General features: G+C 50.4%; 5 protein-coding genes across 5 annotated transcripts; 3 read left to right on the top strand and 2 right to left on the bottom strand.

Annotated features, from left to right (window-relative positions):
* LRP88_07291 (uncharacterized protein) lies at positions 1 to 1940 on the top strand (the record flags this gene model as incomplete). Its single annotated transcript, XM_083243822.1, has 3 exons — positions 1 to 43; positions 95 to 471; positions 1491 to 1940. 3 exons carry the CDS (start codon positions 1 to 3, stop codon positions 1938 to 1940), a joined length of 870 nt encoding a protein of 289 aa, XP_083101046.1.
* A 137-nt stretch (positions 1941 to 2077) lies between these two features.
* LRP88_07292 (Alpha/Beta hydrolase protein) lies at positions 2078 to 3579 on the bottom strand (the record flags this gene model as incomplete). Its single annotated transcript, XM_083243823.1, has 2 exons — positions 2078 to 2800; positions 2860 to 3579. The coding sequence occupies 2 exons, from the start codon at positions 3577 to 3579 to the stop codon at positions 2078 to 2080; spliced, it is 1443 nt and encodes a 480-aa protein (XP_083101047.1).
* A 1206-nt stretch (positions 3580 to 4785) lies between these two features.
* On the top strand, positions 4786 to 5601 carry LRP88_07293 (germin family protein; the record flags this gene model as incomplete). Its single annotated transcript, XM_083243824.1, has 3 exons — positions 4786 to 4913; positions 4969 to 5120; positions 5174 to 5601. 3 exons carry the CDS (start codon positions 4786 to 4788, stop codon positions 5599 to 5601), a joined length of 708 nt encoding a protein of 235 aa, XP_083101048.1.
* A 491-nt stretch (positions 5602 to 6092) lies between these two features.
* On the top strand, positions 6093 to 7083 carry LRP88_07294 (uncharacterized protein; the record flags this gene model as incomplete). The annotated part of the gene is made up of 2 exons (XM_083243825.1): positions 6093 to 6815; positions 6865 to 7083. 2 exons carry the CDS (start codon positions 6093 to 6095, stop codon positions 7081 to 7083), a joined length of 942 nt encoding a protein of 313 aa, XP_083101049.1.
* Positions 7084 to 9617: 2534 nt separating this feature from the next.
* Positions 9618 to 10463, bottom strand: LRP88_07295 (uncharacterized protein; the record flags this gene model as incomplete). The annotated part of the gene is made up of 1 exon (XM_083243826.1): positions 9618 to 10463. The coding sequence occupies one exon, from the start codon at positions 10461 to 10463 to the stop codon at positions 9618 to 9620; it is 846 nt and encodes a 281-aa protein (XP_083101050.1).
* Between the last annotated feature and the right edge of the window lie 2654 nt (positions 10464 to 13117).

Raw genomic sequence — 13117 nt, forward strand, 5'->3', positions numbered from 1 at the left:
TTGCGCACCGCAAACTGGGCTCCAGCTCGACATGGCCACATGCGTGGGTGTCTTGACTCCTTGATATGAAACTTTACTGACAGAGTGTGTGCAGTGTTCATGGGCACTTCGTCCAACTGGGCCTTTGGTAGACGAGTGTTGACCATGGCGCACGAGACACTCACCGGAGAGCCTCTCCCTATAGATAACCTCCTCTTTGATGGCCACGTCTACGACCTGGGTTGGGATGGTCTCAAGGAGAATTGTTCCCAGGAAGAATTCGACTTTTCGACTCTCCCGGCCCGGGAATTCGCTCTCTACCTCATCAACTCGGTGCAGTTTCGCTGCGGTACACTGTTCCAGTTGTACGACGAGAACACGTTTATGAGGCAGTTTGAGCAGTTTCACGGAAACTCTGACGAGAACGAGCCAATGTCGCCGCTGTGGTATGTCCATTATCTGATTCTTTTGGCATTTGGAAAGGCGTTTGTGGTGCAGATTAGCAAATCTGCGAGTCCACCCGGATCTGAGCTTTTTGTTCAAGCGATGAAGATGATGCCGGACCTTGTTCTCTTGGATTGCTGTCCAATCGAAAAGATACAGGTTCTTTGCTCTACGGCATTGTACCTGCAGTGTATCTTTTGTCGACCAGCTGCACACAATGTTGTAAGTCATGTCTAAACACCCATTGAGGCGCTGTGCTGACATCTTCAAGATTAGCCAGGCTATCAGCATGGCGCTGCAGACCGGAATACATACCGAGATGAAGAGCCAATATCTCGACGAGAAATACGTCCAACGGTGTAGGCTGGTCTGGTCTACCCTCTACATCTTAGAGCGGAATATGGCATCTCTTCTTGGAGTGCCATTGCTAGTTGCAGAGGAGTACATAAGCACACCATACCCTGTTTGTCCGCGGAATAAACAGAGAACAACCACCCTGGAGATACAGATCAAAATCTCGAAAATTCTATCCAAGATCCACTTGAGTACGTTTACCAGCCCATTGAACTGTGTCTTTCGCTGACATGTTGGAGGTGTTTACGGAACTGAAGGGCAGCTTGACAGTCGATATCTGGATGCGACGAGATCTGTTCTGAGGAGCTTTTCTGAGATTGCTGATCGACTTAACAACTCGTTTGCGATTAGAACGAATGAGAACGCGTCTGGGATCTCACGCATCTCGGCTCATCTCCATCTTCAATATCATCAGGTGAGCGAGGCCGTGCCTTGCTTCACGACATCATGGATGTGCTAATGAGCATTACTACTTAGTGTATCGTCCTCACCACAAGACCATTGCTGTACACTTTCCTACAGTCGAGGCTCGGCCAGGCGGATGCCTCATTGCTGGACCGGTTAAAGTCTGAGAGTGTCAGACGCCTTGTTCAAATCTGTCTGGAATCTTCCTATCGGATAATCAAGATATTATCGGTGCTATTGGGACAAGGATTGCTAGGTAAGTGGCTCTGCAGCTGGGGATCATACTCGAATCTCACCATTCCGTAGAGAATTTCCTACCGTTTGACCTCGACGCAGCCTTTACCTCGACCATTGCCATCATCATGGCGGCTACCATTGATGCATCGTTGGTAACAGATTACAATCACTGGGTCCAAAAAGCCTACGCAGTCCTTGACGAGATAAGTTCACGGGGAAACAACGTAGCCTTGCACATTGGGTCAGAGTTGAGACAGTTGGAGGGTACCCTGGAGCACCTGCGGATGAAGGAAGGCTGGATGACCATGTCGTTTGCTGTCGGTGGAAACTCCCTGGACACGACGCAAGATGGAGCAGACATATCTATGCCTCCTCCTGAAGGCGCATCAGGAACTGAGTTTTTGGAGGAGTCACCCATGAATTTTGGTTTGAGTCCTGGGCAGTTGCTTGAGCTTGCTAATTCTTTGGATATTGATAGCTTCCTCGTGGCCATGGGGAGTCCGGAGGATGCACGATTATGAGATAAGACGGCTACCTATGTAAAAGGGTGGTTGTAAATTTATATCAATAGAATGTAAAAGTACTACAAAGCTCGGCAGAGGAGTATGAAAGTCAAGAGAAGGTGCCTTGGCAGCCTATAATATGGTCAAAGTAGGCATTATAGGCCGTACTTCCAGACATCATCCTGACCGAAAAAGGACAGGAAGAAGTTTGGGGTCGACGTCTGAACAGTAGATTCCGTCCTCAAGCCTGGAACAATCTCTGAAGTGCAACCCTTCTTCTCAACCGCCTTCCCAGAAAGCCTATCCTTGACCCATCCCATCCACTTCATCTGACTAGCCTGAATAACCGGGAAGTGGTCCATGGCGTTGTACGTGACGTGCTCGATGCTATCCTTGAGTCTCGACTTTTGGATCAGATTGCAGGTATCATCGACGGCTGCTTTGACGCCTTCTTGGCGGACAACGCTATCGTTGGCTCCATTCAGGACAAGAAGAGGTCCTGCGAATTGTTTGCGTCCGGCTTCGACTTTCTTGGCCCATTTCTTAGGGATATCGTCCTCGTACCATTTTGGCTGAGCCACCTCCTCTGGCTTAAGATCACCAAAGACCAGAGGAAGGAGAGGAAAGCAGCCGTCAACCTTGGCCAGGACGTTGTGCCAGCGATCGTAGGACTTGGGGGTCAGCCCAGTGTAGTTGTACTCGGGGTAAATCTTGCTGACAGAGTCGATCAAGGCAGTTTGGCCGAAGGTGACGGCCGCTACGATCCCGTTGTCGTCAAAGTAGGCGAGGTCGTCGATAATCCTGGTTACGGGGGCGATGGCAACTGTGCCTTGGTAGCCCTTCAGGGGCTTCTTGGCTTGTCGTTCAGCGAATGCCCACTATATTAGTACGAGTCAGTGTCTGTGGTTTAGAGATGTCCAGGATTAGGGTCACATACAGCTGCACCACCACCCTGAGAGTGTCCCATTGCAACAAAGGGTCCCTTAGGGTCAAGCAAGTCAGAAAATGCTGATCGAGCTGCCGTAACAGCATTGGCAAGATCATTGGCGTGAGCCGGGGCAGCTACCCAAGGATGGGGGATAGTGTCTCCATTGGGCAGCTCAGAGACGCCCAGTCCAGCATAGTCCGGAGCTACAACAGCAATTCCTTGGAGTGCCAAAGCAAATGGAGCCTGAAAGTGATATTGAAGTGCCCTGTAGCTGCTTGGAGCGCATGGCTTGAAGGTGCCTGTGGTGCCGTGCGCCCAGGCTACCATGGGCATGGACTGCTTCTTCGAGTTGGGTTTTGCAGAGTAGGGGCTGTAAGGCCACAGAACATAGGCAGAAGCCGGAACGATTTTTCCATTGATATCTTCGGTGGTGTAGATGACCCTGGACATGGTCAAACCGCTGGGGACGAGATAGTTGGTCAGATCCGTGACCTCCTCGGCTTCAAGAACAACACCAGGGCCAAGATCGGCTGAGAACTTGGAGGGAGCCTTGTAGAATTCAAAGGTTGGGTCAGACTGTTGCTCTGAAATCCATTGGGCAGCGTTGAAAGTCGTGTTCTGGCATTTCTCGTCGCAGGTTGTCGAGTCGGGGAAATGATTCTCTGCGATGACGCTGGAGGCAGCAATAGCTGCCAAGAGGGCGGCTTTTTTGAGGCTTGGAAGGACCATGATGATTTGGCTTCGAAGATGCTGTTGGTGATGAGAGACTGTCTGCTTGATTTGAGACAAGGCCGATTTTTATAACATTTCTATTCAACTCTGCCATGCTCAGCATTCCATTTCCCATACGCAGATGATGCTATCCAGACATCCGCAATAAGTCGCAGAGTTGCATTCCAGCCGTCAATCCCAAATTCTCCATTACGACTCTCATGATCCATCTCTCATGATCCATCTCTGACTCCGAGATGCTCTCACATCCGGAGTTGATGGAGTTGAGCGACGGTCCGAGCTGAATACGCCAGAACACGCCAATACGCCCAAAACCAAAGAATACGCCAGGGGCTTATATACGCTCCCTTCTCCACCCCGACGTCGCATTCAAGTGCTTATGCCAAGCCGATTACTATGGGGACTTGCTGTTGGTAAAAATCAAGCTTCTTTTTGGGCGGATGAGAATACGCCGAAAAAGATCGGCTCGGGCCGTGAAGCCATACGCAGGTTCACACACCTTTATGTGAGGCCCTGGGTAGAAGACTTCTCGAACAATAACATCGCGGGGAATTTAGATGCAATCTTGGGGCCGTTCTCTTAGTACTAGGCTATTCGACCGTTGAATCTGACCCTAATATGAATGCCGGAGGTTGAACTCCTGATGCCATAGTGACCTCATCTAGAAGCTGGCACAAAATACCTACGACATTGGCAGGCAGCGAAGAATAGGGTAGATTCGGCCCAGACGCGAATTGGGCTCACAGAGTGAAAACAACCATGCTCCCTGGTTGATGATTTGGAATTCCCTCCAGCGAATCAAGGTCTCCCCACAACCCATGATGTGTTTCGTAAGCCCAAGCCTCACCGAGAAGCTTCTTCCCTACCGCAGATCCACAGCGATAATCTCCGGCGTATGCAACTCTGTTCAGGAGTGTATGCCACTCGAGGGCCGCGTAGGGCTGACCGAGGCTGAGTACCCCGGCCGGCGTATCGCGGGGGCTTGGCTAGGCGGGAACCACTCCAAGGTGTCATTGGTATTCAAGGACTGTTTGCGAGTGTTGATCTTCATTGTAGAGTAGTAAATCTTGAAGTATAAAGGCTGTTGATGCCACCGTTAGGAGCAGCTTCATTAACACAATCAGCACTCTCAACACTCACTCACCACCACTTCCCCCACAAGCCCAACACTTTTCAGCCTTCAACTTTCTTCCATCCCTCAAGATGCTTTCCAAGTCCATCATCAGCGCTATTCTGGCCTGGCCCGCTCTTGTGGCCGCCGCCCCTCACAACGTCGAGGAGCGCGCTACTCCCGAGCTTACCATTACGCAGAAGCTGCGACTGGCTGATACGTGAGTTTTTGAGGCTTTCATGATGAATATTTGGAGCAGGGCTGATATATATTAGTGAAATCGACCGATTCAAGCTTCTCCCCGATGACAAGGACTTTGTCTTTGACTTCAACAAGCAGGACGGTCTGGCTGCTGGTGTCGCCAACGCTGTGACCTTCCCTGCCCTTGTTGGCACTGGCCAGACTTTCACCGTCGGCGAGTTTGAGCGTATGACTCCTCAACTACTCCATCTTGAGAATATCGCTGATCATTCTTGATAGCTTGCTCCATGGCTGTCGTCCACATCCATCCCCGAGCCTCCGAACTCCAGGCCGTCATCTCCGGTCGCATCTACACCGAGATGGTCCCCGAGTCCGGCGTCACCGACACCGAAGGCAACCAGCGCGTCATCCGCAACGAGCTCGGTCCCAAGATGATGACCGTCTTTTACCAGGGCTCCTTCCACACCCAGATGAACCCCGACTGCGAGCCTGCGGTTGTCGTCACCACCTTCTCCTCTGAGGACATGGGTGCTAGCTTGATTGCCAACAACCTGTTTGCTCTCAAGAACGAGACTATTGCCAACACTTTTGGTCAGAGCATTGCTGGCGAGGATATTGACAAGGTTCGGGATGCTATCCCCAAGACTATCACCTTTAAGGTTGAGGAGTGTCTTGCCAAGTGTGGCAAGACGAAGCGACAGGTTTAGATTGTCATCGAGGTTTCTCTAGCTCATGATGTCTAGGCTTCGTGATGAATCAACTTCACCGGGGCTTACGTCACGGGCTCAGTTGGAATGCGAGAGAGCTTCTTTTTAGACTTTCAGTAGACATTTATTAGGGAACGGCTCACAGTAGCAGATATAGAGGCTAAGGATGGAGCTAGATAGCATTGCATTGTTAGGCTCTTGAATAAATACACTCTTGACTGCTAGAAATATCTCGACTTCCTCAGCAATGATCCATTGTGGTAAAGTAAAGCTGGCATGGGTCAATCCAGGCTCCGGCACATTTTCCCGACAGCGGCTTGGAATGGTGTGAAGCTCGGGTAGTGAGCCGAGTCCCCGCAGCCCGGATCAGTACCCGATAATGCCCTTTCCATGCATCTTGGGAATTCAAAGACATCTTTACCATCTATCAACCTTGAAGTCGACTGTTGGATATCTCTACTTGCTTAATTCTACCCCATAACTTTCCCAAGATGGCTGAAAAACAGGTTGTCGTGGTTGCTGGCTCGGGCAACATTGCCCAATACCTCGCCGAGGAGTTCGTCCAAGATAAGACGCACGATGTCATTATTATTTCTCGATCCGATCCAGAGTTCTTCAGGAACCTCAACGTTCCCTTGAATAAGCTGGACGAGTATTCGACAGATACGGTCGTGTCAATCCTCGATCGCGTCAACGCGACTGTTCTAGTTTCGACCTTGCACACCGACGACCCTACGGCTTTTACCTCGCTGCATGAGACGCTACTTGCTGCCTGTAAAGAGTCCAAATCATGCAAGCGTTTCATCCCAAGCGAGTTCTTGGGAAACCTGAGAGATTTCCCAACCTTGCCTCGTGGGATTCAGCGCGCAAGACAGGCTTTTCGGAAGACACTGGCAGCACAGTCCGACGTCAAGTGGACGCTAGTCAACCAAGGTTGGCTGGCTGACTACTTTGTCCAAATTCCCGATGGATCGAGGAGTTATATGCGTCCATTTCCCGAAGGTTGGCCGATAGACCTGCAGGAGAAGACTGTTCGCGTCGTTGGTACTGGAGACGAGCCTGTTGGTTGGACAGCTGCGAGGGATGTTTCAAAGGCAGTTGTAAAACTAGTCTCTTTTGATGACTGGGACGATCATACATATGTCTTTGGGGAGCTTGGGACATGGAACCAAGCCATCAACAAGGTTGAGCGCTTCTGGGGTGTTGAGCTGACGGTAAGTAGTTCGAGATCCATACCAGCCAACATACTGACAAACAAATTAGCGAGCCTACGTCACCAAAGAGATGCTTGAAAAAGATCTCACACAGGGAGTCGAGGATGCAAGATGGTACACGGCAACCATCGACGAGTGGTCAGGGTTTGGGGGGACTGCTGTGCCTCGTGAAGAAGCCCTGAGGCAACGTGAGAAGTTCTTCAAAGACGTTCATTTCCGGACTATTGAAGAACTTCTTCACGACTCAAAAACCATGCAAATTATCTAAACGGTTGCTTCCATCATGAGATTCTGGTTTCTGCCATGGCTATTATGTAAGCTGCCGACTCCCACATCAAGTAACCGGCCGGAATGACCATCCTATTCGGGAACAAGCTAGTCTCGCCGACAGACTCACTGCCTCTTGTTACCAGCTGCACATTCCGTGAATCGGCTCTACAACCATGCATGCGAGACCATTCAAGAAACCCCGGGGATCTTATTCCTACGGTGGATGTGCTACATGTCGGAAAAGGCACGTCAAGTGTGATCAGGTCAGACCTCAATGCCTCACTTGCAAAGCCATCGGGGTTACTTGCGATGGCTTTGATGACTCTGGTCTTCAATGGGTTACGGCTTCGGGAGAGTCTTCCGAGGGCAGAAAGGTGTCGATGAGGATGCCGAGGAGACCTTTTTATCCTGGTGGGCAAATTCTTGGTCTTCTTTCTGCTGTCCCGTTAACAAAAGGCGCCAGAACGATCTCAGGTTTCCATGAGCACGGAGTTGAGGTTGACTCTTTCGAACAAGACTATTGATGAGTCTCTATCAAGTCTAGACACGAGGTCCAAAGATTCTGGCACGCCCGATGAAGCAGTCACAATAGGTCCCTTTGGTGTATTCAGCGTTGGAAACAGCACAGCGACTTCAACTCTCCTTTCCGATATCACGGCAAATCACAATCCACAAGTTCAACCGAAACAGCCTAATACTCCGGACAACGCAGCCGATCCCAAACGCCAGCTCCCGTTATCAATCGACCCCTTGCTCAACACAGATAATCTCCTTGACTGGACAGATCTGTTTGACCTGGACACGAGCCCATCTTGGCTTCCTGCCGAGTCTACGATGGATATTGAAGCTCTAAACTCTCTTCAAGATTCAACCGCGATTCCTATTTTCAACAACGACACATGTTGGGAGGGCTTGCATCTGTCAAATCTGGGTATTGCTTCTCCCGCTCCCCTGAAGCCCAAGACACCGAGGCTTGCATTTGCAGAGTTAATTACCGTTGATGACGCTCAGATGCTGCTCAAGCATTACAGTGATTGCATGATAACCCACATATGGTCGCTTCCTCTCGCCCAAAAGTCGTCTATGGATATTCATATCGACGCAGCCGTAACAACGCTGGCAAGACTGACATTTATTGCAACCCGGCCTATCTCCCATGCCTCACTCTCTCATTTGTACGCAGTACTGGCTCTATCTTCGATGCACTTGGCGAACGGAAAGGAGAAAGCAGATGCAGAGCACTGGCAACAGCTTTCTGAACGCCTGGAAAAAGAGGCCCAAGTGACCCTGCGGTACTCGCTGCAGCACGAGGTCTCACCAAAGGCGGCAAAATACAAGGATCTTCTGCTCTCGATATCCTCCATTGTCTCATTTGCTGTGGGTTGGCTCATAGACTTGCTGCACATTCCGTTTGTGCTGACACGGGAGCAGATTCTGTTCGATAGACAAAGGGATGCAAAATGTTACCTGCTTGGCTCGGAGAGGCTCGTTAGGACTTGTGGCCTAGCCAAGAAGAAGATCTCTCGAAAGACCAGTTATCTTCACCACACGTACACCTGGTGTAAGATTGTGGGTGACAGTACATATGTGCTTCGAAGCATGGATAACTCCGATCCGGTTAGCAACATCTTTACGAAAAGTACGACTTCCTGGGAAGAGTCGCCAGGCGTTTTCTCCCAGGTTCCTTATGCTGATAATCGTCAACATTGTCACAACACACGGCTTGATGACTTTCTGGGACTCGAGCCGTTCCAGCACGACACAGATGTGGAAACCATCTACTCCAGGGAGGATGAATCACCATTAGATTACATCCCCCCTGAGGGCAGTCCAGGGAAATCAGACTCGACGCTTCGATTTCTGTATGGGGTATCGGAAACCTGGCTGAGTCTTGTCTCACAGACAACCCGGCTTGCCAACTTTATGGGCAGGATTTCTCATTCCAGGGAGAAGCTTGATAGTGATTCTTTGGAATCCCTAGAAAGCCACAAAAAGCATCTTGAGAATTTGGTATGGACGTTTACGCATAGCACCCCATCACAGGTTGACAGTTCAAGCCTCGCCTCTGAGAGTACACCCCGAGCCCATCTCGTGAGGGCTCTGAACTATGCTCTCATCATCTTCTTCTACCGCCGAATTCGAGAAGTAAATCCTGGTATCCTTCAACAACACGTCGATAACATTATCCGAGCTTTGCAGGAGTTTGACGCTGCCTGTGAGAAAGAAGGCATTGACGGTCCAGGTTCCCCGTGGCCTGCGTTTCTGGCTGGCTGTGAAGCAATGGGTAGCTCTCAGAGAGAATATCTTTCTGGTTGGCTTCAAAAGTCTTTTGACAAGACTGGCTTCACGAGGTTTAGGACGATCATCTCTTGTATGCATGAGGTGTGGAAGCGTCAGGAAGAGGCGTTGACTATGGGGAGACAGGACTGGACTTGGATTCATGTGTCGAAAGAGCAGAATTTGTATGTCATGCTGTGCTAAAATGTTGTCTCGTAGCCAGTATTCAAAGAGCCAGTATCCGAAATATTCCGCTCATGCCTCCCATGTCTCTTTCACAATCTTCCAGTATCGTTCCGGGTCAGTTCGTGCGTGGGCCACATGGGCACTGTCACCAAAATCAACCTGATGCAAGACCGAGTAGCCCTTATCTCGGGCGTCCTTTCCATGGGCTTCAACGACAAAGTGCGGAACAAGAGGATCGGCACGACTATACACATATGACCGACATGTCTCAACTGTACGTGAAGGATCGTTGGCTCGATCCCCCCATATGGGAACCCAGTCCCGACCGCCGAAAACACGCATCCATATCCACATCACCGAACTAAGCAGATGCGCTAGCGGGAGAGAGACAAGGCGTTGGAGCCAACGGCCTCGGGGGACACCGAACATGACGGCTGAGACAATAGCGTGGTACTCGTACCGACCAGGTGTTGAGTCGAGCACAGTGGCATGTAGTGGAAGTCGTCCTTGGTCCTTGTCATCCGGTGAAGCAGTTGCAGCGTATACATCTGAGAGATTGTAGGTTGTGCTCAGACCAGTGTTTGAAAAGGTGTGGATAAATAGGGATGGCTCTTTGTTTCCATCTGGAGTTGTCTCTGTCCCCAACACGTTGCGAATCACCTCGACGGCTGGGATGAGTTCCCTTCGCGCTTCCGGGTGGAAAAACATGTGGCGAAGGAAAGACTTGAGAACAAGGATGGTCGAACCAGGGAACAGCTCCTGGTGTTTGGCGACATATTTGGAAATGTGATTATCTTGTGCAAAAGCCCACGCCGCGAAGATGATAAGCTGTGGACCAGGTTTGGTGTTTGACTTTGGATCCGGGTTGTATAGGAACACCGAAGGCGAGAGTTGTACTCGTTGGATTTCCGACATGATGACTTAGACCAAGATGAACGATGTGTAAGGGCCTTGGAAGTGAATAAGGTATAAATAAGCTTCAACAAGGTTGAAGGGAGTAAGCGGTTTTATACTCGTCATCGTTCACTTCGCCGACGTGAGATAATCGCCGACGGAGATTAGGAAGTGAGATTGGGGTTGCCTGCACGTCTTGGCAGCCTCTGGTCCTTCGACAAGGGCCTGTCTAATGAGGTAAAGGTTGACCGTTTGCACCACAAATATGGCAAAGCAGCTACCATTTAAGAACGCCGCGGGCCTCATAGTTAAATATCCCCTTTAGGCTCTGTCCAACCATAAGCTCAGCGCGGTATGTTTCCCAGAGGGGGAGGAGGACAGACTGTAGCCGTCTCAACAAAGCTGACAGGTGACAGGGGTTAATGTGGACCCTAGTCCCTTGATCGATCAGGATCTCGCACTCGCTTAACCCATGTTGGTTCTGGGCAAGGCAAGATGGCGTTGCAAGGTACCACGAGTAAGCGTAGAGTGTGAATGTCTCCAATAGTTGTTATCATACTTGGATTGTCCACGGTGGAAGAAGAGAAAGCACATTGCAACAGTCTATAGAAATCATCTTCATTTGATACACTCACATCTAGCCCCTCTTCCATGTAGACAGAAACCGTTCGAGGGGGTTTACCACGGTATCAATCACCTCCTGTAGAAAGCCCGAGTCGTCCAGATTGGCTTCCCTCGAGAACTTTCCCTCTACACAGAGTCTAATCGGCTCAGACAGGTCATTTCCATAACCTGCCTCGACCTTGGACTGCCATTCCATGGCAGCACATTGATGGGTCCAGTCGTTTGGCTGCCCGTTCTTGCAATATGTGTTCCAAAACGGCTGCTGTTCCAGCGTCTCTTGGTAGATGAGTTCTAACAGGACCACCCCGAAAGAAAATAGGCTAGCTTCTGTGTGGACTCTAGTATTATCTAGAGTCTCTCCAAGGGTGAACGATAGAGACTCGTGTCGTAGAAAGGGCTTGGTTGACGTGTTGGGGCCGTTTAATACAAAAACTTCGCGACGATCCCAACCTCTAGGAATCCAACATGACGTTCCGAGCCCAAGAATAGTCAGGATGAGGTCAAGCCCAATCTGGAGGCGGTCTGGTAGTCGTGGGGTGCTTCCGTAAAAGGCCTCTAGATCTTTCACATCTGGCCCTGTAGAGCTTGGCTGTTCGCAGGGGTCAAGGGAAAAGATAACAGTATCGTTCTCAGTCTTGAGGTGCTGGCTGACCGTCCATGTGGGGTTACTTTTGACAAACGAGCACGTATCGCGTATACAGTTCTGTGAGTTGCTCGACGAAGCCGACGAAGCCGACGAAGCCGACGAGGTCGACGAGGCCAGCGAAGCGTTCGAGGAGGCATGAGCAAATCGGACTGACTTTTTTGTTGATGTAGATGAACTGTTTCAGACGGTGATATCAGCGTTGGTCATTTCCACGCGGATTCTTGTCAAAGGGATCGTCTCTTACCTTGTGGTCAGGACCGAAAGTTGGGCCACTTGAGGGTTGTCGGTTTTTGATAGCTTCTTCTGTTCTCGTCTTCGCCAGAATTTCAAATCGCCAGGCACTGCCGGTCTGACCAGTGTCGAAGTTGTGGTAATGATGGAGGAGGCAAGCCCTGGTCGTCGGGCGCTTTTCTCGAACGCGGAGGGTGCGAGCTCCTGGTGTGCCTGCATCCTCAAATCCGCCATTTGATTCAGAATCGTGATGCTTTGGCTTGAGGTCGACACAGTAGATTCTAGAGCCTCTTCAGTCACAACTTGAACTCTTATATGCTTCATAAAGGTTTCTCTCTCGAGCAGCAAGTTCAGGTTCGACCCCCTCAGACCATCTTCTGCGACTTCCAGTCATGCCCAACGCCGCATTGGTGAGAACAGCGGCAGTTCCACCCACTCAAGAGCGCAGAGGAGAGTTTTTTGGCGTCGGATTGAAGTCGCAGGAGTGTCATGGCTCTCCGCCGTCCGGCGTTGCTCGGAGTCGTTGAGTTCCAAGAAGTTGCGGACCTTGCGGCCTCGGCGTTTATATGGGAGTCTTTGGCCAAGAACTTGTACAGGCTCTCATTGATCCGCACCATTCTGCCAAGGAGGTGTTGTCTCCTGGTAGAGAAGCTTTGTTTGAGTCTGAAAAGCTCATAGTCAACTGTGTTGGTGCTCGGAAAGTCTGCCTATAATAACCAAGGTTAGTTTCAAATTCAATGTGCATCGGACGACTGGGTAGGACTGGAAGCGGAGGATTGCCCTTACCTCTCCATTCTTATTAATGGGCAACATGCCCCGTAGCTCATCCAGAGTCTCTCTCATTTCCAGTAGCTGTCTCAGAAACCATGGCATGTACTGGATCTTGATGCGATTCCTGAGCTTTGCTTGGATCTCTGGATCATACCATAGCTTCGACCTGGAGTCCTCCTGTAGGCTTGCTTTTGCCTCGGGTTCGATATCGACTGGTGTCAATAGGAGTTCCAAGTTTTGAGAATAGGCGACTGATTCATCCTCTATCGTTGAGATGAGGGTCATGAAGCCCCTCTTAAAGTGCCACCATCGTTCAGCGCCTTGGAAGTACCGGGAGAGCGGCTTAGCGGCCTCTATGAGAATTGGGAAGCCGCCAAGGACGATGCCAGCGATCTCAAACCCT

This window comes from Fusarium phalaenopsidis, assembly GCF_050370095.1.
Source record: "Fusarium phalaenopsidis strain FUZ10S chromosome Unknown contig_32298, whole genome shotgun sequence".
In the NCBI taxonomy this organism is placed as follows: Eukaryota; Fungi; Ascomycota; class Sordariomycetes; order Hypocreales; family Nectriaceae; genus Fusarium; species Fusarium phalaenopsidis.